The sequence below is a fragment of the Monopterus albus genome, unplaced genomic scaffold (assembly GCF_001952655.1).
Source record: "Monopterus albus unplaced genomic scaffold, M_albus_1.0 scaffold3.1, whole genome shotgun sequence".
In the NCBI taxonomy this organism is placed as follows: domain Eukaryota; kingdom Metazoa; phylum Chordata; class Actinopteri; order Synbranchiformes; family Synbranchidae; genus Monopterus; species Monopterus albus.
In genome coordinates this window covers 8,960,599-8,988,408 of record NW_018127883.1, presented here as the reverse complement: position 1 = coordinate 8,988,408, position 27,810 = coordinate 8,960,599, and the positions used below count along the sequence as shown (strand labels likewise).

Here is a 27,810-nt window from a genome sequence, read left to right as displayed (position 1 = left end):
GTATTTAAGTGTGCATATGAGCAAACTATGGATGATTTTTGCACTGCTGTGGCTGACAAATCACTCTTAAAATGTCGTATACATTTATTTAAGGCATCTTTTATGTTAAGTGTTTTCTACACAATATGTATAATTTTTTTGTTTTACAGTGGACCTGCCAGTTCTGCACCTTTGTAAACATCAAGCCCACTGTGGTGTGTGAAATGTGCAACTTGTCCTGTAAAGACTCTGCTGGTGATTGTCAGCCCCAGCCTCTCCAGCCGCAGCCTGGTGAGAAGCCAAAGCCGAAGCCCAGAGTCAACCAGCAGCTGAAGAGACAGAAGACGATGAGGGAAGATGGACTCACCCTCATCCAGCAGATAAGAGTAGGTCGTCGTCTGAAAAGTCTCACACACTTTAGACCATGAAAACATCCAAGCACTATTTCCTCTTATAAAAACTAGCAGGGAAGCTGTGGGCTGTTATCAGAACTCAGACAAGTTAACTCGGGGTTGTGCCTGGATCTGTTGCGCAGCTCAACTGTTATTAAGAGAAACAGTGGCCTCTGGAACATCTGCAGATTATTTTCTCAAATTATTATTGGAAATGCAATTTGGCTGGCACTTAAAGGGAACACAATAAAAACTTGTTTCCACTGAGAGACAGTCTGGAATGTGAAATGTGTGTTAAGGAGTGCAGATTACTCCACATCTGTGGAGGGAGGCAAGGTTATTTGGAGGTCCAGCTCTGGTTGTGGTGCTGAGAGATCCTACAATAAGCACCAGACTGAGCACAGGAAGTGGAGCTGCAGCTAGCAGTTGGTGTCATCACAGATTGACCTGCAGATTTTTTTCTTGATTAATGGTCTTGTCTATAAAGTGCCAGAAAATAGTGAAAATTGCCCATTGAAATCTTGAGCCCAAAACTAAATGATAATCAGTATAATAATACATAAGCCACAACAATGCAAGCCCTTACCGCTAAAAACCTTCAACTCAGAAATGCTTTGTTTTTTTTGTTTTTTTTTTAAGTGACTTATACAATTATTGTTACACAGAAAGCATTATAGTGTCATCTTACATAAAACACTCACCTAGTTCCTCCCTCCTAGGAAGCAGAAAAGCGTGGGGTCAGCCCAGAGGAGGTGTATGCAGCCCTGTGCATGTGCAGCGGAAGCGACATCAACCCCTGTGATTGGCTGACATCAGAGCTGCCTCATCTCCTGGACGAGATCTGCGCCATGGCAGCCTCTGTGCAGCTAAACTACAAAGCAGAGGATTCTGGGACAGAGAGAGATGGGGAGGAGTCAGAGCTGAGCTGCCCAAACTCCACAGGTGAAGGTGTGAAGCTGTCCAGAGCTGAGGCCAAGCTGGCCTGGTTGGCAGCAGGAGGAGACACCGACAGAGCAGTGAGACAGCTGCTGAGAGACCGACAGGTCAAGGTAGGAACTCATCATTAGACACAGTTCATTCAGAATAACGTTATCTTTTCATTCTAGGTGCTTAACTAGCATCATTAACGGGATATGTTTGGTGCTTGGATGAATTACAGTGCCTTGCGAAAGTATTCGGCCCCCTTGAACTTTGCGACCTTTTGCCACATTTCAGGCTTCAAACATAAAGATATAAAACTGTAATTTTTTGTGAAGAATCAACAACAAGTGGGACACAATCATGAAGTGGAACGAAATTTATTGGATATTTCAAACGTTTTTAACAAATAAAAAACTGAAAAATTGGGCATGCAAAATTATTCAGCCCCTTTACTTTCAGTGCAGCAAACTCTCTCCAGAAGTTCAGTGAGGATCTCTGAATGATCCAATGTTGACCTAAATAACTAATGATGATAAATAGAATCCACCTGTGTGGAATCAAGTCTCCGTATAAATGCACCTGCACTGTGATAGTCTCAGAGGTCCGTTTAAAGCACAGAGAGCATCATGAAGAACAAGGAACACACCAGGCAGGTCCGAGATACTGTTGTGGAGAAGTTTAAAGCCGGATTTGGATACAAAAAGATTTCCCAAGCTTTAAACATCCCAAGGAGCACTGTGCAAGCGATAATATTGAAATGGAAGGAGTATCAGACCACTGCAAATCTACCAAGACCTGGCCGTCCCTCTAAACTTTCAGCTCATACAAGGAGAAGACTGATCAGAGAGGCAGCCAAGAGGCCCATGATCACTCTGGATGAACTGCAGAGATCTACAGCTGAGGTGGGAGACTCTGTCCATAGGACAACAATCAGTCGTATACTGCACAAATCTGGCCTTTATGGAAGAGTGGCAAGAAGAAAGCCATTTCTTAAAGATATCCATAAAAAGTGTCATTTAAAGTTTGCCACAAGCCACCTGGGAGACACACCAAACATGTGGAAGAAGGTGCTCTGGTCAGATGAAACCAAAATCGAACTTTTTGGCAACAATGCAAAACGTTATGTTTGGCGTAAAAGCAACACAGCTCATCACCCTGAACACACCATCCCCACTGTCAAACATGGTGGTGGCAGCATCATGGTTTGGGCCTGCTTTTCTTCAGCAGGGACAGGGAAGATGGTTAAAATTGATGGGAAGATGGATGGAGCCAAATACAGGACCATTCTGGAAGGAAACCTGATGGAGTCTGCAAAAGACCTGAGACTGGGACGGAGATTTGTCTTCCAACAAGACAATGATCCAAAACATAAAGCAAAATCTACAATGGAATGGTTCACAAATAAACATATCCAGGTGTTAGAATGGCCAAGTCAAAGTCCAGACCTGAATCCAATCAAGAATCTGTGGAAAGAACTGAAAACTGCTGTTCACAAACGCTCTCCATCCAACCTCACTGAGCTCGAGCTGTTTTGCAAGGAGGAATGGGCAAAAATTTCAGTCTCTCGATGTGCAAAACTGATAGACATACCCCAAGCGACTTACAGCTGTAATCGCAGCAAAAGGTGGCGCTACAAAGTATTAACTTAAGGGGGCTGAATAATTTTGCACGCCCAATTTTTCAGTTTTTTATTTGTTAAAAAAGTTTGAAATATCCAATAAATTTCATTCCACTTCATGATTTCTCTCCCTGTTGTGCGTTTGTGCTTAGATGAAGGAACTTCACTCTCTGGGTTTCTGTGACGTGGCACAGTGTGAGGAGGCCTTGCGGCTGAGCGGAGGTGAGGTGAAAGGTGCTTTGTCTCTGCTTCAGCGGCCTCTCCTTGAGCCCTTCCACCAGCGGATCTGGACCGACCAGCCCGAGCCTCCGATTGATCCCAAACACCCAGACAAACAGGTTAGTGCCACAAGTTAGCTGAGGCTTTTTAGTGTCTAAATTGAATCTGTGCTGACGCAGGCAGGATGTGTTTTCATAAAAACAGCAGCCACTATATTTGGGGTGTGGTGTTTTGTTTCCAGTTAGTATTCATTTCCTTGTTTGCCCCCCCCCCCAGAGGATGTGCAGGCGTCTGCTGGCGTTGTACGAACTGCCCAGCTGGGGGCGCTGTGAGCTCGTGTTGTCTTTGCTCCAGGAGCCAGGTGTCAACTACTCCCTGGAGGATGTAGTGCAAGCTGTGAAGGAGTCGCATGACAAAGACTTCATCAGGCGTCTGCTCAACAACGAGTGTCCCTGCTGTCTGTCCATCTTCCCCCACAGCAAGGTGGGTCAGACTGGCCACTACTAGGGTGTTAGAGCAATTTGAGGATATCACCTCAGGCTTTGATCAATTGTGATGCACAATTTTTACTATATCCTGACAGTTTATAGACTACACATACTTGTTTTCAGTTAAATGCATCGCTTCTTGCGCTCATCCACAGAGTTAAACTGTAAATGCACAGCTAATAGTTTATTATGTTTGTCTTCTGTGCTGCAGATGCAGTCTCTGACCTCCTGTCAGTGCTCAGTGTGCCACGAGTGCTTTGGGCAGCACTTCACTATCGCCGTGAGGGACAAACACATCAGAGATATGGTCTGTCCCGTGTGCGGTGAGCCAGACATCAACGACCCTGAACAGCTGGACAGCTACTTCTCCACACTGGACATACAGGTAGCAGCATGGTCAAATGATTGTTTTGTTGCAAGTTGTTCTGATTGGTTACTTCACTGAAAACTGGTCCTCTGAAAATTTAGCTTTGAACAGGACTAAAGGATTAATTCTTACTTCTTTCACATGTAACATGAAATAGAGCTTTTTACCTTAATTCTTTTTTTTTTTTTTTTGAAAGCCTTTAAACACTGCACATGAGAAGCACAGCAGGTTATTGGTGCCATTATTTTCCATTTAACATGAGACTATGCATAATAATAGTAAATGCTAAAACATAGTCTAACAGTAACACCAGTGAGGTCCTCATATTGTTTTGATAGGGACACATTAGCCTCCCTAAGCTACTGGTCATAACAGGCCAATAACTAAGGCTGTAGCAGCCAAACAGTAGTGTTAGGTATTTTTAGTCAGATAGATATTGAATAGATACTTTATGTATTAGAAATGTTTAGTAGAGATAGGATGTCTAGTTAGACTGTTAAATGCTTAGGCATGCTTATGAGTTTCTACAGGGTACATCTGGGCAAGGATAACTAGAGAGAAGAGTTGATGACTGTCAGCAGACAGGGGGTTTAATATTATTATTATGACGTGTATAACTGTAGCCTTAGCCATAATATGTTCTTATGTTTAAGTCACGACATGTACTAGAGGTCGTGAGAATGTTTTTAGCTACACACCACTTAACCAACAGACACACACATTCACACATTGATTTGCTTCATGTTTTGACTACTGCTATGGCCAGCTGCAGAGCTGGCAACAGAGACGTCTCGGTTGACGTTTCTGTGTAGTATGGGGCTAGCCCAACCGAGGGGATATAATGTATAGGCCTGGTGGGCTCGGGGGCTTTCATCTTACTTCTGCCTGCATGCAGTTTGGAGGTGCAAGATACCTGAGCGTGTAATGTTAATTTTACCTGTTATCCTTTGAATAAATCAGCACTGTTCTGAAGTTACTTGGACTGTCTCGTCTCTTAGAGTTAGCAATGGTAATACGAACCATATCTTACAGTAGCGTGGTTAGAGCCGAGAAAACGTGTGCTTTATTTCTTCTGGAATTCAAGTTTTTGTTTGTATCAATAAGGTTATACTGTTTCTTCTTTCAAAGGTTCTCTAGTCTCACTGTAAAGCTAAGGAAAAAGTCAGTGAACAGGGGCACATTTGTGCTGATTGTCAAAGTATTCCGTTAACATGACGGTGAATATTTTAAACCCATCAAGAGTGTGAGGGCTCTTACACAGATATGTCTGAAAGCATTATACCTTTTTAAATTTTGTAAACTACAGATGATGCTTTGCTGAACCTATAGACCCACACACTGAAGTTAGTAGACATAGGGAAAGTTCAAAATCACCAATGACTTAAAATCTAACATTACTGGGAGCAAGTAACAAAATGAAAGATGAGATAACAGCAACATATAATGAAGGTTAGAGCGATAACATTTCATGCTTTGTTATTCCAGCTGCGGACCTGCCTGGAGCTGGATGTGTTGGAGCTCTTTCACAAAAAGCTGACTGAACATGCTCTGATGAAAGACCCAAAGTTCCTGTGGTGCTGTCATGTGAGTTTTTCCCAGAATTTTAAAAAAGTCCACCCTTCTTTCCCTCTAACACTATCAGCTCACTCATCTGATTTCCTGGTGGACACCATTATTTTTCCTTTTTATACATTTCTCCTCCTTTATGCACTTCTTTTTATTCACCTTTAAAAAGAGAGTGAACATGAAAAAGCAACACCTTTTAACCAATGTGGAAAAATATCTAAAGGAGAATTACAGATAAATAAAAGAACGACTTTGCTGGAATGTGTTTGTGATGCATAATTAATTGACCTGCCCCCGGTTCTGCCTTCCCCAGTGCACCTCTGGGTTTATCAATGACGGAGACCAGCTGAAGGTCACATGCCCGTCTTGCAGGAAAACTTTCTGTGCTCAGTGCAAGAAACCTGTAAGTATTCATGCCATATTTTATGGAGTTCTCCACCTTATCTCTCCTGTGATAAAAATAACGAGTTCTTATCCAGTTTTTATATTCATCCTTGACATTTTGGTGAACCCACCCTCAGTGGGAGGCTCAGCACCAGGATCTGTCCTGCGAGCAGTTCCAGCAGTGGAAGAGGGAGAACGACCCAGAATACCAGCGGCAGGGCCTGGCTGGCTACCTGAGAGACAATGGCATCAGTGAGGCTTGCCACAAACTCAAACACAAGTTTCATTTCAGTCTTTCACCTCATTCCTCGAGCTTTGTTTAAACACCAGTCAGCCTCACCACAGTGTTTATTAATGCCCTTCCCTCATTTGTCATTACTGAGCTGACTCACGAACACAGCGAGCAAAAGTTTAACTCATCTTTTTTTTGCCAATGTTAAAGAAAAAAAAAGATTTAGTTTTGCTTCATCTCGACCAGATCGACATTAAAATGTGCTCAAAAGTTATAAATCAACAATTGTATATAGAGCTGAAATCATTCGACAGCCTAAGAGATAAATTGATCAGAAAATGACAAGTATTTCTCTTGTTCCAGCTTCAGATTACGGCTTTACTCTGTTTTCTGTAATAGTAAACTGATTATAGCTTTTTGGCAAGCAAACTGAGGGCCTTACCTTGGACTTTAGAAGACTGAGTAAATTATCCATAGATCAGTAGCGACAGGTACAAAGATAGTAGCAGCCCTAATCATATCACTCTTGTATGTGATGATTACCTGTGGTACTTTTAATCACTAAATAATCTTATATCTTACATTAGAAAACTGCATTTCCATGTGGTGGAAAGAGGAATTTTCAAAGATGGAAAATCTTGACTTGTCCGTTCTGTGGAAGCTTTTGGATTTGACCATCCGACCTCATGTAGTTTTCAGTAATCCCTAAACAAAACTTGCGTGTCCCCTCTTGCAGCCTGTCCTCACTGCAGGTTCCAGTACGCACTGGCGAAAGGTGGCTGCATGCACTTCAGCTGCTCCCAATGCAGGTACCAGTTCTGCAGCGGCTGCAACAACCCCTACCACAAGGTAACATTGTCAAGAAACAGGTCACACTTTGAGCCTCCATATGACCAAAATACAGGCTTTTACAGTAGGCCTTCACCTGTTTCATGTGCTATAGAAATATCAGCAACTGATAGCAATTATTGATTATTCTTAGCAAAGTACATGGTTATGAATGACACACATAAACTGAGTCAGCAAAGGGGACAGTCAGATGTGCCGACCCACTTCTGGAGGCAGATTAGCTTTAGCTCAGTTAAGTGTTGATCTAAAATTTAAACATCAGTAGGGCTTTGCTCACTGTCCAAAAGCTTCTAGTCTTTCAGTGTCCTCCTCGGCAAATCCTCACATTCCATTTCATCATTTGTAAAATTATTAGTAGAATTTTAAGTTTTTGTTTGTTTGTCTTTTGGAGCTTACCAAATCTTGCTCTGCCTCATATATTTGTATTGTGTTAATTTTGCAGACAGGATGCAAGACACCCCAGTGCGTTTGCCCTGGGATGCATGCACATCACCCCCGTGACTGTCTCTTCTATCTCAGAGACTGGGAGCCAGCCAAACTACAGGCTCTGCTGCAAGTAAGCGCTGTATTCTGCAACGGTTATTTTCTTGATTCATTTAACATAAAATGACAGAAACTAGTGAAAATTCCCCTGTATAATTCGTCAGAGGTAACATAATTGATTTGCTTGTCTGAACATTAGTCTAATACCAAGCATTTTTTATTTATTATCATATATGACAGGGTATGGAGGTCTTAAAAAGTAGTGATTACCATTTCCTTAAAACAAAAGGAAAAAAAAAGTCCCATTATTAAAATCAATTAAATGTTTTTGTTGGAGAAATTATCTAAATAGTTGCAGGTTATTAATAATTATGATTGATTAATAGACTAAATGTTTTAGTTCTAGCTTTTACATTGTTCTCTTTTTGTAGAACAATATTTATGGGGTTTCCTTGATGACAAAAATATTTAGCTTCTACCTGTTTCGTTGTCAACACACCCAGTTTTCCAGCCTTCTTCCTGTTGTCACATCCTGCTTCAAAAATACTGGTTTTGTCACATAACAAAAGCGAGATAACTCCCAAACACACTTCCTTTAAACATGAACTCGTGTTGGCAACTAAGAACTGTCAACCTGTGATCTGTAGCGTGAACAGACGTGAGGTATGCAGAAAACTGCACGGCACGGCACGTATAATTTTAGAAACACTTTGATTCTAATCGCAGTTATCGTATCACTGGACACACACCCTGCTGTGCTGTCCTACAGCTACTGATCGGTGACCCTCAGTCTAAATGTACATCTTATCTTTCATTTCCCTTTTCTCCTTTTCAGAGGAATGGTGTGGAGTTCAACACAGATCCTTCCAATGGAACTCAAACTGGTAAAACAGCAGCTGAAAATATCCATTTCCTTCCTGTCCAACTGTTTCATCATGTTCAGAAAGCACACAGTCAAAATTTGACATTCCAGTAACTGACCACAGTTTAAAACACATCCTGGGAAACCTGGAATTCAGACAAATGTTAGACATCAAATTTAAGTTCAGGTTACCTAGAGCCAGTTTCCTGATCTGATTATTAGCGGAGACTTAACCATGTGTTTTAAAGAAGACACAAAGTCTGTGATGCCTCCTCCAAACTTTCTCTGAAAACCACATTTAAATCTGCCTTTGTTGCTTCTGTTGGGGAAAACGGGTTTGTTTTGTCTTCTCTGAAACAGAGGCTTGCGTTGTGATGGAGCAGAAAGATGGAGGTCAGCAGATTGACTCACCATGTGGCATCGCAACACAGCCAGGACAAGCTGGACTCTGCGAGTGAGTGTCTGCCTCATCTTTTGGCAGCAACTATAGGATAGAAAAAGTTGTTTGGCTGGCAGAACAGACCAATCTCCTTCACACCTAGGTGGAGTGGCCACTGACCCTCCTGGGGACTCGGTTTGCAAGCAGATGGACACATTGCATGGTTTCCAGGAAGCATGTGTCACATCCTTTAGCAGTCTTTTAAAACATTTTTAATACTGTAACAAGTGTGTTTGTTTTTGCAGCAAGCACTACAGGGAGTACCTGGTCAGTTTGATAAACGCTCACTCTCTGGACCCGGCTCCGCTGTACGAAGCCAAAGACCTTATTCGAGCCTGTGAGAGATACCAGGTGGACGTGCAGCGAGGAGACAACGAGGATGATAACGCTTACCATGCTCGGCTACTCAAGGTGACACCCTACTGTTCATTCATATTGTTTAAACCCCAACTACGAGCTGCTGAGTGGGAAAATAAGTTAAGGCCTGCCTCCAATTTGAGTCAGTGATATTTTCTGGGAAAGGATTGTTGGCCTGAAGTGAGCGAGGGTGGGACTAGATTTGTGAGGTGCAGGGTCAATGGTTTAACTTGCCAAAGTGGCAGCGAGGATGCCGGTGAGGTCATAACTCCAGCAGCACTTCAAGATACTTTTTGAGCAGTGTAATTTGGCTGAGCAGCTTTGTAGTTTCACAACTCCTTTAAAAGAAAGCAGAAAGAAAAGACTATGTGTGGGAAACTTTTCTCCCCATAGAGAACTAGAGAAACACCTCCTGTTCTAATACTTCTCAAAGATATTGTTCAGTCTACCATTGAGTGCATTCCTCTCACTCCACCCGAAACCCTGATGACTCGCGCTCTGTTGTGTCTTGTGTATAAAGGTCGGCTCATTATGACACAAGGAAGTATCACTGTATTATTTATCAGTAAAGCTAATATAGTAAACCTTGTCATTATAATGTTGGCTCACATACCAACTTTATTTGTACTGCCTTTCCAAACAGAACTTGAAAGAACTGATTTTAAATGCTGCTCTCAAAAATGGACTTTGTTACAAAGAGGTTTAAAATTAGAATATCATTTAACATTATACTTTAATGTTTCAGGGTAGTTTTTTTTTTTCTTTAAAAATGCATCAACCAAGATTGTCCACACAGTCTGATAACCCCAGTGACAGTGGGGCAGGACGTGGAGACTCTCAGCTACACCACCACTACGTTTTTCTTTAAAGATTAAAACTTTTTCCCCCCCCCAACAGAAACTGATGGAGGTTCCTCTTGGAGAAAAGGTTCCTCGGAACAAACAGAGTCTTTAACTTCACTGGCCTCAAAGAGGAAACATCTTCAAAAACATTGACTGTGCACTTGTACAAGGATTTGGGTTTTGGGCGAGCATGCTGAATGATGAGAGGCTGATCCAGTTATCTCCAGCCTTTCATGCTTCTAACTCAGCCAAATGCCAACTTGACAAACACCTCAGAATTTTTGTGCTGCTTTGTCACAATATCCATAAAGATGTTTATTCTCTGTAGTTATCATTGTTAAGTTAATCTTTCCCTGTTGAACATAAAGATTACCTGGTTTCAGTATAGAGCAAATAATTTTTCTGATGTTTGTGCGTCTTCAAATCACACCGATTCGTACTTTAATAAAGCTTTAAAAGGAATTTATTTGTGGTATGAAGCTGAATCTTGTAGGAATCCAACAGTCTGAGGATTTACCTCTTGCACCTGAATCCTCTTTTTGGAGTTCTACATCAGAACGAAGTGATAATCAGCTAAATTACATTGTTTAAATAACCAAAAAGTTCATATTTGATGTTTGAAGGGTAAAAGGTTTAAGATTGTCAAATTGTTTATATTTGCTTCCTATATGATGCATGGATGAATCAGACTCAATAAAAATAATTATTTTCAAGTGTGCATTTGTTGGTTCTTATAGACCAAATCCCTGATAGTTTTGCCTTTCCAAATAATGTTACATCACTAAATGCAGTCGCAGAGGAGTTTCTGTTGTTCCATCTATCTAGGTATACCCTCAATAAGGAGTAGTGGGGGAAAGTAACTACTTTCACTACATTAGGGTACTTGTGATGTTCTTGTGAATTTTCATTTTCTGCTGCTTTACTTCTACTCCACTACAGTTACCTGGCACCTGTTAGTACCAATTAAATACAAGGTTTTTCACTTAAATCAGCATTGTTATGGACTCAGTGTTTAGCATCTTTATTCATATATATATTTTACTTTTGTTATTGTGCTTGTGTACTTTAATTCAGTGATTTTGGCTTGTAATCAAGTACTTATACATGGTTGTATCTTTGAATGGAACCTGAATATTGATTGTTTTTCAAAGGAAGAGTATTTTAAAAGTTCCAAAAGTATTGGAAAGTAACTAAAGACATGTACTTAAGTACAGTACTGAATTATCTGTATTTGAGTATATTCATTTTGTGCTACTTCATAATTTGACCTACCTACACTTCAGTTGTACTCAAACTTTGTACTTTTTACTGCACTACATGTATTTCAGAATCAGATGAATAAATCAAACCAGAGAATTATCACAAGACTTGATTGACCCCTGGTGAGAAATTCACATTATAAGTAGCCTATATAAAGTAGTTAACATTAGCTCCACCTTTACCAGCTGCAACATTAAAAGTGATAAATATAATAATTCAATATGATACATTAATGTGAAATGCGCCATTCTGTATAATGAATGCATTTGGTCCTTTAAGTATACTTTGATGCTAATACTCTTGTACTTTTACTTCAGTAATGCTCTGAATGTAGATTTTTTTAAACACTTTGGCTAGTTTTACTTTAAACAACTGGAGTACTTCTTCCACCGCTACTAGCGTTAATATCACTCTAAAATCGTGTGTTCTGGTTGTGTACATTTACTTGATGTGTGTGTGTGTGTGTGTCGGTTGCCGCCCCCTGGCGGCAGCTCACGGAAGGCTTTTCATAAGTCACGTGATTTCTGGGAAAAGGAGCGTCTCCTCACCAGCAGCAGAGCCCAGACCACAGTGCCCCAAGTCCGTGTGACAGACGCAGAACCCGGAGGCAACGCGGAGGTAGCGTAACTGAGGTAAACGAAACTTAAATGTGCTTCCTTAATATAACACATTTGTGTCTATATTTAATATACTTATAAATATATCGCTCTGACAGGCGAGAACGGAAACTACTTCTGATGTTTGTTTTTAAACCAGACTCCATTTATAATATTCTTAATTTAAGAAATCGTGTTTTTTTTATTGCGAGTTTTGTTCGTGTACTAAGTCGGGCTAAGCTCAAACTGCACACACGAGGCCTATATCAGTATTTGCACCAAACATATGTAACTTTTCTCAGTTGATTATCTTGTTACTTTTTTATTATTATGAACAAAGTGTGAATAGAATGTCAAGGCAGGCACAGGCATGTGATGTTATTGTTGTTCTTGTTTGTGTCTGGCAGTGTCTCTGTGGAGTTGCGTTTAGACCTCAAAGAGTCATGGCAGCGGGGAGAATGCGCTCAACCCGCAGACTGCGCTCTTGGATCGTAGAGCAGGTGTGTAAAAGTGTGATTAGATGTTTGTGTGAGGCAGATAGACACCGACGGAGGAGGGAGAAGGAAATGGAAAGAGAGGCGGCTCAGCTGACCGAGCTGTTTACAGCAGCAATACGTCACGTACAGGCAGGATAGCTGCACATCATCTCAGAGACGAAGCGGAGGGAGAGCAGAAAAGTAATTTGGTCATAAGTTCATCATTTCAAACGGAAGTACCAAACAAACAGTGAATGTATGCAGGATTTGTTTTACCTTATGTGACTGAAAACATTTTTGGATTGCGGGCTGTTGGTCAGACAAAGCTACACATTTTGAAGACATATTCATGACTATAAGAAAATGCAGTGATAGAAGTACTGAGAAGGTTTAAAGCAAGAGTAGCAGTACCACAGTATAAAAATACTCTTTTACAAGTAGGCTAAAAAGTTCTACTTTTAAAATGTTTTAGCATAAAAATATACTGAAAGTACCAAAAGTAAAATTATTGTGTACATCTCTTTAATGCAGCAGCTGGTAAAGGTGGAGCTAATGTTAACTACCTCATATACTTATAATGTGAAGTACTTCACATCCAGCTGGGTAGCTGGTGAATGTCCTATCAGGGATCAGTAAAGTCTGATGGTTAGACTGGATTTTGTTTTCTAGGCTGGAAAGAAATTAGCTTCAAGGTAAAATATACCACATAACGAGGAGGTCAGGGTGGTGGAGAGCAAACAGCCATGCTATACACAGGCATGAACATGATTAGATGTGTCCGGTCAGCTGGCAACACATGAACGAAGCAGCTAATGTTGACAGAGTTTGGGTGCTCTGCTCCTTATTTCAAACAAGCCTGAATGTATGGTTATGTTGGGATGCTGCAGGTCAGCAGTGGGAAGTACCCGGGGCTGGTGTGGGATGACGATGCCAAAACCATGTTCCGCATCCCATGGAAACATGCAGGCAAACAGGACTTTCGCAAGGACGAGGACGCTGCTATCTTCAAGGTCAAGATGTGTTTCTTGGCTCTAAATTTGTTCACTCCCCAAAACCCACACTGTACAAATGACACACGAAACATTTGTCCTCTATAGGCGTGGGCAGAGTTTAAAGGGAAGTTGACGGACGGGGTGCAGGACAATCCGGCCTCCTGGAAGACCCGTCTGCGCTGCGCCCTCAACAAGAGTCCAGAGTTCAAGGAGGTGAATGACCGAGCTCAGTTGGACATCTCAGAGCCCTACAAGGTCTATCGCCTCGTCCCCATCAGCGAACAGGGTGAGACTCAGACACATCTACGCATCCAAATTCTTCTTAGTTATAGCTTTCTCTAATACGGTCTCCATTTGTGAACAAAAGCTGCTGCCAGTGCCTTCTCTGGCATAGCTCGCTGGCCTTGTCTGTAAATACAGAGCAGCTGCCTGCTTGGCTGTGTGGGAGACTCTTGGCTTGCACAATGAGTGCACAGGCAGAGTGTGCAAAAGTAGGCTGACAGGCAGGTAGGCCGTCCAGTGGTTTTGCTTGGCAAAATAACTGGTCTGGCTTTATTCAGCCCCGCTGCTGCCACAGATGGATTTTCTTTTAAATTCGTTATTAACTTACTAGCTGCAAACAAAAAATCTAAACACAGTTAACCTCATTCAGTTATTCATCACAGTAAAACAAACCCCAAAACCCACCAGCTGTACTGCAGATCTCCAGTCAGATTTCCCCAAATACCACTGTATGCAAATACTGGAAAGGGCTCAACAGCAGACAGAAACAATGCTAAGTTCGCCACTATAAATGTATTGTGAAACCACATAAATGCAAGCATCCATTAGCACAAACAGCAAACTTCAAGGAAGACGCCTCCAAGAGACACTGGGTTCTCCTCTGTTAATTTACACTCAGCAACACACATATATGTATAACGCAGTAAACAAGTTACTCAGAGTAGCAGGATGTTTGGCGCTCAGGTTGCACCGATCCATTTTCACCCAGTCAGACAACACAATGCACTCATGTCTGCAACAGTGTTTTCTACTTGCTGCATTTACACCGAGCAGACAAGGATGAGAAAACCAGAAGCTCACCAACAGGTTATTGTGTCATAAAACACCACAGTAACATTATATTACCAAGACATGATTCCACATAAAGGCCCTAAATCACATGAAGTCATCCCTCGGTTCATGAGGTTTTGATGGAGCAACGACACATCTAATCAACCAGAGCTAAACGAGACTTGTTCTGGGTCCTGGCCCCTCACTGCAGCAGTAATTAACTGTTTGTTTAAAGTGACAGAGAGAACAGAGTTTTGGCCAGTTGTTTTTTTTTGGTCTACAAGTACAGACGTGCAGCTACGTCCTCACAAGGAAAAAGTGTGGTGATTGATTTCTGCAGGCGGTTGCTACATTACAGCTCTGCCCAGCAGCATTCACTCACACCCAACCACCGACCATTACACAATGAGTCTACAGAAACTTCTCCTCATGTTGCATCCCCCATCACTCCCCCTCTGTGGTGTCTACTCAGAATCCAGAGTCCTGCTTTAGCAGGCATGTTTTTTCCTGCACGTTTATAATCAGCACTCTGTTTCATGAATTAAGCCAAGCTGACTCTTGATCTGGTGGTTGCTTGTGTTTTTAAACAATTCTGGTGCATCATTACTCATAAGAACACCAACCAAACGTCTAAAACCTGCAGCTGACCTGACTGTCATATCAGTTGACAGGTATTTACAAGTTTGCTCTCTGCTCCCATTACTTAGCTGATCTTTCTGAGATTCTGCTGGATTTATTGACACAACTAGTGGTGTAATGAGCAGGTTTGCCATTTTCTGCACTAAATCTGTACATTTATGATTATTTACTTCTGCTCAAATTGGTTGCAATTAGTGCAACACGGAGACCTTGGGAGAAAAGGCCAAAGCAGCCTGCCTGGTGGTATTTGATCATCGTGCTTTATTTATCTTCATGGCTTTTCATTTCACCATCTCCCTTTTAAAACAAGTAAAACCCTCAAATGCTGTGAGATAACTTTAGCTGGTTTTAGTTCAGATAAAGAGTCACAATTAATAAAATCTTGACTTAAAAGATACTAGTGTGTTTTTCCTGGTAGCGGAAACAAGTGACATTACTAATTGAAACCACAGGACAGGCAGAAACAGATGTGTTAACACCCCCAGTGAGTGAGCCGATACAGAGGCCGACACCAACACACCCAGTAACTGGGCCAAGCAGAACTGGAGCTCTGCCCTAGTTGTAATTGATAATTGATTTTAACCCTGAACTGAAGTGTTGCATCTTTAGTGTTTGACTGATCAGATGTCTCGGTTTAGGTTTGGTGGTTCCTGAGAAGAAATGCAAAGAAAAAAACACCAGGAGGTCAAAAAGGAGGAGAAGTGAATCGCAGAGCGACGACGTCAATCACATCAAGCAGATTAAAACTGAAGACGTCACATCGCAGCTGGTGAGTCAGCGTCTTTTTAAAATAAAAGACAGCTTGAAACAGGGAAAATCTTGATGAGCCGAGTCTGATTTGCCCTTTTGATAGCAAATTCACTTTTCCTTTTAGCGTGTTAGCATTGAGCTAAAAAAAAAAAAGATTGAGGCCGACTACACTTTCTGTCCAACTGTTTGCATGTTAAAGGCAGTCAGATAAGCCAGAGGTTTCTGAAGGTTTTACTTATGTCATTTTTGGTGCATTTAATTCCTTATTGTTTTGTCATTATTAGCATAAGTTGTTTATATACAAGTCTTAAAGCCACCAGTCTTAAACAGAGGACCATCAAACTAAGTCTCATTCAGAACCTCTGCTAGCAGGCCAGACGCAAACTGAAGAAATGGAGAAAGACTACCAATATTCTCCTTTGGCTCCTTCATTAAGAACAGACAGACTTTCTGTTTTTGTGAGTGAGAACAAAAATCTCAGCTGCCATCTTTCTGCTTCTCAGTGCGAGAGTCTCAGTGAAGACGCTCTGCTGCTCAGTGACGTCCACGCAGACGAGCCTGTTCAGCACAACACCACTATAATAAGACACGGTGAGTTGTGCTGTTCAACAGCGCCACAGCAGACACGACTGAACAGATTGTCTGGTACATTGATACAACTTGTGGGTATAGAGTTAGGCTGTCCTGCAAAGATAAGGGCCCACGGGGAAACCTGGTTTCTCCTGGTGGATTTCTTCTGGAGACAGAGTTTATTTTGGTAATGTGCACACGTAGCTGAGTTTCTAACTAGCTTCATATGTACATCCATATGAGCAGGACAAAGACTTAAGCCTGGGTACTGTGGAGGTAAATCCCCACCAAACTGCTCTTACAAATCTGTGCACCTGTACTCTCAAATGCTGAGTTGCAAATTGAGTAGCGCTCGAATTCTGGTTTGTGCGCCCTCAAATGTGGCAGGGATGCACTTCCACAGGGGAACGTTGAGACGGGAGAACAGGGGGATAAAACCCCAGATCATTACACACAATGATGCACATTCCTCACACCACACTGCAGCTTTAGAGTAGCTTCTATACATAATTTGGTCTCCGCCGTTTTGTAAAAATTAGATTTGTGCAGTAAAGCTTGTTTACTCACTGCTGTGTTTCCAAAATAAGGTCAGGGGAAAAATCAGATCAATGATCTGGTGCATATATACCAGGATTTACAGTAACCAGGTGACTAGGATTTCCTGAATATACTGGTTCCCCTTAAACGTGTCCTGTTTGTTTGAGGTTACTGTGCACTACCTTAGCATCCCACACACAACTGACCCCTCATTCAACTAATGACATTATTCTCTGTAACCCTCTTTTTCCCCTCTGCAGTGGTTGATGAGATCAGGTTGGACGTGCGGATCGAGGAGAGCGTCCCTGCTCCTGCAGCAGGTAAGAAACTGAACAGCATTCACAGCTGAGGAGGTGACTGTATGTTCAGCTGTGCATTTTATATCGCAGTCATATCATTTAGAGTAGAAGACAATCAGTCTTCTGCAGAAATCGATCCAGAGGGTTTTAGGACCGGTTAACTACTGTATTTTTTAGATTTTGCTCTGTCAGTTATCTTGACTGGATCCAGGTTTCTCTTTTATTTTGAAAGGTCAAACATCCTGTCTGTTTCTGTCTCCAGTCCAGGACTCCTTTCGTGTTGCAGTTCATTACTTAGGGCAGGAGGTCCTCAAACGTCACATCCAGGGCACAGATGTCCGGATCATGTACTTGCCTTCCTCTCTTACTCCCCCGACACCATCCGCCCTCAAAGGCAGGTTCCCACGCATCCCACTGCCGGAGCCGCCCCCCACGCTTCCGGCTGGCCCGGAGCTACAGGCCCTGTTCACCCTGCTGCCCTTCATGGAGAAAGGGGTGGTGCTGACCTCCACAGCGCAGGGAGTCTACGGCAAGAGGTTCTGCCAAGGGCGGGTCTTTTGGACGGGCCCACATACGACCATGCCGGGTCTGCACAAGATGGAAAGGAACGCAGAGCCAGTGCTGCTGTTCAGCAAAGATGTTTTCAAACAACGTGAGTGTTCAAGTCAAGACTAACAAATCTCTGAGAGCCTGAAGCTTCTCCTGCACAGTTTGAGTCAAACATTAGTACGACTGCCACTTCCACACCGAGTGTTCTGTCTGTGATGCACATAAGGCATCATAAATATATCTTGGACAGAAGACGACTAGATTATTTTAACACAGAACCTGGTTTCTTACTAACCAGGTTAGCAGAACTGAGCTGAGGGTATGTCAGCATGGCCCGATAACGTCTCCACGGTTCAAGTTGTTCCTCCAGGTTAAGGAGGCATATTTCAGTTAGACCTATGGAAAATGAATCTACAGCTATTTTCATTTACTCATCAAGCAAAAATGTCCAATATTCACCAGCTGCTGGTCAGGGACGATTTGCTGCACAATGCAATGGGCATTTTCCCAAAATTTATTATTAATAAAAAAAATATAACCTGTGTATCTGAGAACAGTGACATTAGCTCAGTTCTTAACTGATTTTCAGGGCTGTTAATCTCAGCACAGTAAAACCTTTTCTTTCCTCACATTCAGAACTGGAGCACTACCGTTCAAACGGCGGCGAGCCCCCTCAGTGTGGCATCACTATGTGTTTCGGAGAAGAGCTGAGTAACAGGGAAGACCCCTCCACAAAACTCATCATTGTTCAGGTAAAGGTGCATTTACTTTCAGCACGGTTTAGGTTAAATCACTTTCAGGCTACTTGCCTAAAAATGTATTAACTGGTGTTCTTTGCACAAGATGCCTTCATCAAAGCCTGACTTTTCCCACCACACAGGGCTGTCTCAAAGCTGCTCAATTTGAACATTTTCTATTCTGGCTTTGGCATTTCTCAACCACCCAACAAGTATTTTCACCTGCACTGTTTCATTCTCCTTCAGCAGAATATTTCAAAAAGATGCAACAATAAACAAGTAAACCAACAAATTCATAGGAGAGCAACCCTGCTCCAGTGCATCTCAAACTGAAAGTATTTACTTTGCAAACAGAGTCTGGATATCAAAGATAAACTTGTTGACATGGGATGTATGCATTTGCATTGCAAATAGGTTATGTAACATTTCCCCTTTTAAAAGCCACATCTGACTCCTGCTGCAAGTGGAAAATTATTAACAAATAATAGCTTCAGCCAAACCCTCCCACATTCACTCCTCTTAAACACTTCCACTTAACCCATTTCCTTGGCTGAAAATGCTGATTGTCGCCATCTCGTGGAGTTTCTGGAGCGGCACTACGACCTGCCATCAACACCACCCTGTTTTAAAGATCCACGGCTTCTGATCAAGATGTACTGGCGCACGTCGTGTTTGGGTTGTGTGCGTGTTCATTCAGGTGATCTGACAGTGAGGAAAAACAGTTTGAGCGCCGTGTAAGTAGCAAAAGGGCTGTATTCGATCAGGCTCATTAAAGCAGGTGTGTGTTTTAGGCGTAACATCCTATTATCTAATCAGTGCGTAACCTCACATCCCCGTTAAGAGATTTGAACGTTTGGTGGCGACAATCAGTAAGTTTTTCTTCTGAGGAAATGAATCTGCTCATGCGTGAGGTGAAGGTGCACAGTCACTAATCAAGATTGTATTTATTATAAATGTATATATATTGATGTGCACATCCCAGGGAATAACGAGCACCTTGCAAAGATGGTTTGACCACAGACTTGGTTCGTGCTGCTCAGTGGCGCAGTCACTTTGCGTGCCCTCATATTACCAACAAGCCCAAAATTTACCTGGACACACCTGCCGGCACGAAGTCGACAGACTGCTGCTTTGTTAAAAAGCAACGTGATGCGCACGTCATGAAAACGATACGTGCGCAGGTAGGAAATTGCCCTCCATGCGTTTGATGCAAAATAGGGCTCTACATCTCTGAAACTGTCAGTGAGTGCAGTGTCAAACTATATTTTACATTTGACTACACCTTAGAAACATAGTGAACAAGAAACCCTGGTGTTTATCTGTTGTCATATCTAGAGCTGAATCACCACATGAACCCATTCTGATGAATGATTTTGTAAAGGTGTTGTTTCCTGTTTGCAGGTCACATGGTCAGTTTCAGCAGGTATTAGTTTATGCTCCTGGGCTAAAACTGTCATTTCAGAGGCACAGACCAGGATTATTACAACTGATTAACTGGAGCATTACATGTGAAAACACAGTTACATATTTAGTAAAATACATCAGCGACCAACTAAACCCCCACCCATCATGAATCCACTGGGTACATTTTCATTTAATTGATGTTTATGCTACATTTAAGTTGGATTTGGCTTTAAACATCAGTTAAGTGAACTCATCAATTAACTAGTTAAATGTTTGGCAGTTCAAATTCATGAATAATTGAAATCAACAACAGTTGTGATGGTGTTTCTAGGGGACTAATGCCTGTTTATGAACAGCTGTCACTTACCTATGACATAATTTACTATGGTCTTCTTCAAATCAAACATAATGAGCAGTACATAAAAGCTAGCACTTCTCTTATAATTAGCACCAAATTGCATGGACCTTTTTTTTTAGAAAAATCTTGGAGATTCCAGTAGTGACAGTAACCCACTGTTTGTTCCTCTGCAGATAACGTTGCCCTGTGCAGAGCAGGAGGTGCAGAACGCTCAGACATTCTTACAGTCCATCAGCTTCCTGCAGTCTCTGGCCAATCAGTCTCCACTTGAAGAAATAACTCTGGAGCTGGTCGCCGTGCCTTCGCCCGACCCCTGACATGATCACCTGTGGGACTGTCTAAGCGCTGGGCAACAGTGACTGGTGTCTGTGCAGAAGTTAAACCTTACAACATGTGACCACTAGGGCTGAGCAATGTGTCTACAGGTTCATCTCTAATTACTGTTATTAGGCCATAAACAATACTTTGTCCGGATGAGAACAACAGATTGGAGCTGGAATTCTTCCCAAATGACGTCTGATCAAAACAACAGCCTCCAGCTTCTACCCACTGCTCAGCGCTAACAGACGCAGTGGCATAAAACATCACTTCAAACACCTGACGTTGGCGACAGAGCCTTAATGACTGGAAATCAAATAGCAAACTTAGAAATTGGACTTTTGTATCCAGAAAATGGACGTTGAGCTCTTTGGTCTCATGTACCGGAAGCACTACATGGAAACCGATAGCAAGTCTTTAAAAATGTAATGTGCAAATCTGAAGTCAGTGGTTCCCAACACATGGGTCGGTACCCCAACAATCCCAGGGGTCACGAAATGATTTACAGAGCATTAAAGGAGGGGGGGGGGGGGGAAGCTTATGCTTTGCAAAATTGTGCTAAATGTTCAGACATTTCTCTAATCTTTGCTATTTTCGATGTAAATTACTGGACAGTCTTTTTAAAGACTTTTCAGAAGTACTTGCCACAGCTGGTTGAAATACAGCCAGTCATAGATCCTGCTTCATTTTAAAAGGTCACAAGATTAAAAGGTTGGGAACCATTACTTCTAGCAACTGATGATAATTATGTTTGTACGACAGCACTATAGAAACCTTGGCTTTTAGTTTTAACTTTTCATATTATTCCATTATGTCCATAGATGTCAGACTTTGTGTAGAATAAATGTAAACAGGCCGTTAGTAAAGTTGTAGCTGTAATGAAACCAGCTGAGCAGAGCAGCAGCAGCAGAGAGCACAAATGTCCTGCAGTACCTCTGGCTGTAATTCTACTGAAAACCAGCTCAGATGTTTACTTTCCTGTTGACGTGGCACTGCCAAACACAGACATAAATACATTTACAAATGTGGGTTAAAGCTTGTCTTTTAATCAATAAAGGTTGAGCCAGATGGTGCGGCCTGCGCTGCATCAGGGGCTGTGACCTGTGATCAATGGGTTGAAGCGGTGCCCCATCCTCGTGTGGCAAACTAATTTACAAATGTACGTCCACTTAAACTTTACCTGCAGAGATGAAGTGTGAACTACTTCTTTTGAGAGTTGCACTAAATTCTTTCACTGCTTTAAACATGTTAATAGTTGTAAAACAATTTCTGCTCTAGCGTCACGGATTATAAGAGGTCAACAAAGGAAGAGAGACATCTGCACTAAATACAGTCAGCTGAAGTGCAAAATACTGGGTTTTTGATGTGACAGGCAGGTGTTTGTAGGACTCGGTGCTCGTTTTAAGGTGGAAGTGGGTGTTGTCAAAGCAAATATCCTGTTTATATGTGGATCACTGTTCCTCTTTCCAACTGCACTTTGATATTTATGGAAAAAGTTAGCACAATTTAATGAAACATTTCCTTCTAAATATTACATGATTTTGTAGAGATTGCTACTACTGCAATTCAGGCAAGTGCTATGGTCATGTAAATTACAAAAGGCTGTTATGAACCATGCTTCTGCTTTAAAATAATTCAAATTCAATTAAATTCAAATAATTCAAATTCAATAATAAAGGTGACATAAGGCAACGTACAGAGAGGCACAAAGTGACATATTGGTGCTGCCTGAATTTTAAGTCATACAAACTGAAAACTTAATGAGATAAACTGGTGCTTTCAAGTGTTCATTTGAGGGTCTTGTCAGTGTATTAGGTACATGTCACTAAGACTAATACAACAGTTCTATTATAAACCCTCCTTCATGAAGGTGATAATGTTCCATTTGAGGTATGATCATTTTGAAAGATGTTTGTGCTGCTGTTGAACTGTATTGTGTTATATCCACAGGTGTTTGTACGTTACTGTCTACCATACTTATGTCAATGAGGCCAGGCTGAATAACAAACGGCTCAGTACATAAAACACTAAAAATAAACTGCAGCACAAACTGGTCACACAGTCGAGTCAGCACCTCTGTGAAACAATCTAAAGTGAACATGATCATGATCACAACCTCCTGATGCAGCCTCTTAACAACAAACTGCCATCTTAAACTTGACTGTCCACCTGCTAGTCTGGCAGAAGCTGAACCTTTTTTGCTTCAAGAAACTGAACTGTACTGCAGCCCTAAGGTGTTTCTTAGTGTGGATTTAAGTCAGCAGGGTATTGGACCACAAGGTGGTGGAGGACTGCAGAGATCCACCAGACTATAATTGTTTTATTTATGCATGTTCTATGTCACAACCCTGTTAAAAATAAACAATCCTACACTCCTGTGTGGTTGTTTGGTCTTAAAAATCACAGGTGTGCACGACCCTAGATATATATATACACACACACGGAGATGCAGCTCATCTGGCCGCCATATCGCATCAGGGGCAGTGACCTGTGATCAATTCAAATAGTAGACAGTGCCAGATATTTGTGGTTTTTGGATTCTGATGAAAGAAATGCCAAAACCAAGACGCTGTCCAGTCAATCACAGTAAGTAATGCTTCTCTTTAGCTAACATAATGTTCATCTCAGTATCAACTGAAGAAAAATGCTTTGTAGTCTTATAAAAGTAATACATCAGATGTTGAAACTTATATTTATCAGTCAGCTCTGTCATTGTATTGAACATGGGTGGATTACTGGATGGGCCTGAGAGGTCAGAGGTCATTGGGTCGGTCTCTGCGATAACTTTCAAATTTGAAGGTCAGAGCTCAGTTAAAACACATAAAACAAACACAAAGAAAGACACTAAATTACTTCAAACTGCTGAAAAATGACCACAAAGAGGAAATACGACAAAAGCAAAAGACAACCTGCTCAAAACGACTACAACCAATGTGATCGTCTGCGTATGGGGGTCCTATGAAGGAGGGGTGGGAGTTGCATTTATCCTCTCTGTGCCCAGGGGCCCTCTGTCTCATAATCCATCCATGATGTTAAGTAACAACTTTTAAAATGTCCAATTAATTATTTGTTATTTAGTTTAAATGATGGTCATTTTACACTGCAGTGAGAAATAAAATTAAATGTTTAAAAAATTATTACTCAAGGTTAGTTGGTCTTAAATATTGTGGAAATATTAGTGTTATCATCTACAAATCATTAAGTGTTTTGATATGAAAATCCACACGTTTAATGTAACCAAGTGTCCTGTATCTTAAGGACATGTCTAGGGTTTGTATCGAACCAAATGGGTGGAAAATCAGCTGTGAATTCATCAAATGATGGTTCTTATTGTGGACAGACCTCCAAGACTGATTAGGAGACTGCATCCCTGTACCAACATGGCAGCTGTGTTGACATGCCATTCTAATGAATAGTAGTGGCTCACGGAACATCTACGTACATGTATACATCTATGGTACACGACAACGGCATCAGGTCAGAACATAAACAAACTGGTGCTACTTCTCAATCTAGATGTTCCCATTGGCCGGCGAGGCAAGTTCTGCTATCTTGGTGTTTAGTTTCTGATTGGTCCAGTCTTTTGTAATGTCGTCCAAGTGGCTGTCAAAATCCACCAGCTGCATATGATCGCCCGACTCTAGCATCTGGCCGGCAATGACCCGGGTCTCCTCCCACTGTCTCAGCATTATCCTGAACAGGACAGAAAGAAAAATCACATTGGCACAGAAAGGAGTTTGTTTTTTTTTAATCATGCACACAAGATAACTTGTTCCCACATGATAAAAACTTGTTTGCACATGATTAGCTGAGAGACACCATGTCCTGTCCCACTGTCACTGGGTTAGTTAGTGCAATAAGTTAAGGCACTTTTAAATTTGAGACATTTTAATGTTTTCACGGGTCTTTTTGAGGAAACTAAATTCTGTGATTTTTAAGACTTTTATTAAAGCCCGGTGCAATGTTGTACAGCCTGAAAGACTCGAAACACAAAGACACACTCCGGCCCATCAGCTGTCTCTTACGTGTGTTTATCTTTAAGCATCCATCTTGAATCTTTGCGTTCATACATCACAATGGGAGGAACTCGATAGTCTGGAGACATCTTGCTACCATCCAGCTGTGGAGCAACAAACAGGCCATATACAAATGATTAACAGCTTCATCAAATGTTTTATTAATAAATCAATCATTAAGCAAATATCTAAAACTATAAAATGTAATCAGAGCCTATTGTCATGCCTTAAAAGCCCATATAAAAAAACTATGTTAAACAAAGAACAGCAAAAAACTACAATGATTATTTTAGCATCAACAGACATTTTGATTAATCAACTCACTGCTCCACTTCTCATATGAATCAGTGCAGCAGGGGGGTCGTGTTATTTCAAATCTTGTTTGTGTTATACTAACCATTAACAAAACTGCATTGTCAAACTGCTCTGCAATCTTATCAGCTACCTTCAGGGCACACGGCGTGGGGCTGTTGGAGAAGTTAAAAAAAAGACTGGTAAAGCTCACATTTGACAGATAGTGAAATTTATTTTGAATTTAACAAACTCACAATTCAGAAAACATCTAGTAAGCTGAAACAGAGTGACAATCTGAGTGAAATCATGGTCTGGAAAACCCACCTACTATCTGATACACAGGCGTTGGCTTGATAGTATCCCACTATCCTCTGCTGGGTCTGTGAACACCACACATCCACCTGAAAAACGAAGACGGATGGTCATTTTAAAACATCATTTAAATTAAATGAAAACTTGAACCTTTTCCATCAAGAGCACAATTTTCTCTGATGACAAATCTCTGGGAAGTTGTAATCTTACCACTGAGATTAATTCTGTATGACAACCCTTCTAATGTATTTTACATTTCATATCATGAATCCCATCTGTTGAAAAGTGTCTGGCTCAGAATGATCCCATTTTGCCTCTGGAGAAACTGAACTTTGACTTAATAATAAAAAAGTCAGGTAGATTCCAGAGGATGGGAGCACTGCTTCTATTTTTCTAGAGATGCTGTAATAATAATTATTATTATCCTTATTTATTTTGCAACTGCAGTGAATGTTTTATTCTGACCACCTGTCCAGTAAAACAGATACCTAGACAGAAATCTAAATCTAAAATCCTACAACAAATTAAAGTTTAACATATGTGTTAATTTTAATCACGTTTATACTCAGCTGGCTTTAGCCAAACCAGGTGCAGATTCAGACTATGATTCAACCAACCACGAGTACGCCAAAGTGTGCACTACGCCTGTCAGCAGGTGTCCTACCTGTGTCAGGGCCAGCTGGGTGATGGGGGCCAGGGGCAGGTGGGAGTGAAGCAGCGGTACACAGTCTGTCACACAAACAGCGCCATTTGCCGAGCTAGTCGACAATAACAGCCCGTTGATGCTGCACCGCGGAAACAGACAGGCGTGCAGGTACATCTTCACGTAAGCTCGGCAGGACAGTTCCACCTCGCCCATGATGCCTGAGGAAACACCCAAGGACACATGCACTGAAACTGGGCTTTGGAAGACCGGAACAGTGTCCAGATGTACTTTAGCAACGCATATGAAGGGCACTGATGACTGTCATAAACATAAACAACAGCAGAGGTTCTGCGCAGCACTAGATTGACCTAAACTCTGCCCCAAAACGTCTGCCCAATGTCTCATTTTCAGCTAGATATAAGTTCACATTAGCTAAAAAAAAAATATAAGCAGCTAGCCGGCTGTTGTTGTTGTAATGACCATTAACATACACGCTAACTACAGCTGAATTCAGTCTTACCTGAAGAGAAAAAATAGTAATATACCGAAGACGTGGCTTCGAGGAGCAAATATTAATTTAAGGATTTTCAAGTCTAACGGTACATCAATATTTTTGAAGGACCGAAACGACAGCAGTAGTGGATACTACTTCCCTCGATACCTGATAGAGACAGGCTGAACGCCACTTATGATCCCGCCTACGAAGGTTAAATATTATTATTTGATTGGCTGAGATGTCCAACGTTGTCTAATTTGATTGGAGCAACAAATTGCCAATATTCCTTAAGACTTGGTGCTAGGCGTGCTGCTTCCTCTAGCGGAGAGGATGTAGTGTGACAGATAAAATGGGTTTTATATTAATCAGTAAAGGAATAAAAACTACCCAGCGAATTGTTAGCTGGTTGGGGCGCTGGATGTACTGCACTATAGCAGTCTGAAAGGGTTGCCAAGCGGAAGTACATTGCAATAGCCGAAGAAAACTGGAGGATCCTTTGTAGTTCTGACTTATTTGTGAAAAGGTCTCGTAATATTGATATCGTAAGTCATAATTACGATATATGATCCTAAATTTTTTCCTTCGATGAATTTAATGCATCTCCTAGTATTCTAGCAATTCACTGAGCATGTGAAACAGACGATCTATTGATGTGAATTTGGTGTGCCTCTTTATAGGCTACTTTACCCCCCAAGCAGAAGATAGTAGCCCAGAAGTAGGTACGTTGTTTCCGTACATATATAACGGGGCAAGATAAACTCAGATTATCAAACTTCATCAGCAGTAAAGTGATGTGTGAATGTCACATTAAGCATGTACAAATAATAAATGAACATGGCATAATGTCCACCAGATTTCCTACAGTTTTCTTGATCTGGCACCCTGAACACAGCTATGCACAACTTAACATCTCTTCGTCTTGCCAACAAATGTGCAAAATGGAAAACAGAAGACCCTGTGCCAGTTGTTATGCTGATGGCAGAAATTAATGTGCATATACGGTACAACTAGAATAATCGATATAATGGTTGGGAAACAAGAGCAAAATCTACTTTATGTGTGGTATTTTATGTTCAACTTGTGGAAAAGCCGAAAAAATCAGTCTAATGAGGTGTGTATTTAAAATACGTTTTCAAATATAAATACTTTCTCTCATCTTTTAACTTTACCACTGTTGTCCTATGACTATTTAAAAACATGGCATAATTACCACTGTTGTCCTATGACTATTTAAAATGACTACAACTCCCAGGAGAAACAGCACTAGGCATTCTCAAAACTGCTTCCTAAAATATATTTCTAAATAAAATCAATGTTTTCGTAAATCGTTGCTAACGAAGTCACGAGATCGACCCAAACCTCACTTCAGGCTTTTATTTTGAAATAGGAGTAGTTTCTCCGTGTGTCGTCGGCGTCCGGCGGACTTAATCCAGTATAAACGGTACGCGTCAGGTAGGTAGTCTACAGTCCGCAGCGATGAGGTTCCGTTTGGTCGCAGCTGTGCTGCTGT

At 41.4% G+C, this 27,810-nt stretch overlaps 3 protein-coding genes across 7 annotated transcripts in view; 2 read left to right on the top strand and 1 right to left on the bottom strand.

The window, feature by feature from the left end:
- Positions 1 to 10,973, top strand: part of LOC109959941 (E3 ubiquitin-protein ligase RNF31) — a 15,834-nt gene extending 4,861 nt beyond the window's left edge. For all 5 annotated transcript variants that reach the window (XM_020599748.1, XM_020599730.1, XM_020599737.1 and 2 more), the window contains 14 exons: positions 150 to 365; positions 1,091 to 1,420; positions 3,063 to 3,248; positions 3,406 to 3,612; positions 3,829 to 4,002; positions 5,470 to 5,568; positions 5,864 to 5,953; positions 6,072 to 6,186; positions 6,903 to 7,015; positions 7,458 to 7,571; positions 8,334 to 8,382; positions 8,721 to 8,814; positions 9,045 to 9,210; positions 10,054 to 10,973. In XM_020599748.1, coding sequence (XP_020455404.1) covers positions 150 to 365; positions 1,091 to 1,420; positions 3,063 to 3,248; positions 3,406 to 3,612; positions 3,829 to 4,002; positions 5,470 to 5,568; positions 5,864 to 5,953; positions 6,072 to 6,186; positions 6,903 to 7,015; positions 7,458 to 7,571; positions 8,334 to 8,382; positions 8,721 to 8,814; positions 9,045 to 9,210; positions 10,054 to 10,110 — 2,010 coding nt within the window. In that variant the 3' untranslated portion in view covers positions 10,111 to 10,973. The remainder of the gene's footprint in view (positions 1 to 149; positions 366 to 1,090; positions 1,421 to 3,062; positions 3,249 to 3,405; positions 3,613 to 3,828; positions 4,003 to 5,469; positions 5,569 to 5,863; positions 5,954 to 6,071; positions 6,187 to 6,902; positions 7,016 to 7,457; positions 7,572 to 8,333; positions 8,383 to 8,720; positions 8,815 to 9,044; positions 9,211 to 10,053) is intronic.
- Positions 10,974 to 11,778: 805 nt separating this feature from the next.
- Positions 11,779 to 22,591, top strand: irf9 (interferon regulatory factor 9). The gene is made up of 10 exons (XM_020599365.1): positions 11,779 to 11,890; positions 12,262 to 12,354; positions 13,218 to 13,340; positions 13,428 to 13,608; positions 15,653 to 15,783; positions 16,268 to 16,355; positions 17,132 to 17,191; positions 17,433 to 17,822; positions 18,356 to 18,471; positions 20,392 to 22,591. Exons 2-10 carry the CDS (start codon positions 12,298 to 12,300, stop codon positions 20,533 to 20,535), a joined length of 1,290 nt encoding a protein of 429 aa, XP_020455021.1. The 5' UTR covers positions 11,779 to 11,890; positions 12,262 to 12,297; the 3' UTR covers positions 20,536 to 22,591.
- A 94-nt stretch (positions 22,592 to 22,685) lies between these two features.
- emc9 (ER membrane protein complex subunit 9) lies at positions 22,686 to 26,506 on the bottom strand. Its single transcript, XM_020599380.1, has 6 exons — positions 26,325 to 26,506; positions 25,823 to 26,022; positions 25,171 to 25,247; positions 24,950 to 25,019; positions 24,562 to 24,656; positions 22,686 to 24,229 (listed from the first exon to the last, which is right to left on the bottom strand). Exons 2-6 carry the CDS (start codon positions 26,015 to 26,017, stop codon positions 24,049 to 24,051), a joined length of 618 nt encoding a protein of 205 aa, XP_020455036.1. The 5' UTR covers positions 26,018 to 26,022; positions 26,325 to 26,506; the 3' UTR covers positions 22,686 to 24,048.
- Between the last annotated feature and the right edge of the window lie 1,304 nt (positions 26,507 to 27,810).

Excerpts from the sequence above, each read along its gene's own strand:
- irf9 (XM_020599365.1), top strand. The coding sequence starts at position 12,298 with ATGGCAGCGGGGAGAATGCGCTCAACCCGCAGACTGCGCTCTTGGATC. Across the intron at positions 13,341-13,427 it reads AGGACGCTGCTATCTTCAAG|GCGTGGGCAGAGTTTAAAGG; the intron begins GTCAAGATGTGT and ends TGTCCTCTATAG. Across the intron at positions 17,192-17,432 it reads CGTCCCTGCTCCTGCAGCAG|TCCAGGACTCCTTTCGTGTT; the intron begins GTAAGAAACTGA and ends TTCTGTCTCCAG.
- emc9 (XM_020599380.1), bottom strand. The coding sequence starts at position 26,017 with ATGGGCGAGGTGGAACTGTCCTGCCGAGCTTACGTGAAGATGTACCTG. Across the intron at positions 25,020-25,170 it reads GCCTGTGTATCAGATAGTAG|CCCCACGCCGTGTGCCCTGA; the intron begins GTGGGTTTTCCA and ends CTTCTCCAACAG. Across the intron at positions 24,657-24,949 it reads ACAATGCAGTTTTGTTAATG|CTGGATGGTAGCAAGATGTC; the intron begins GTTAGTATAACA and ends GTTGCTCCACAG.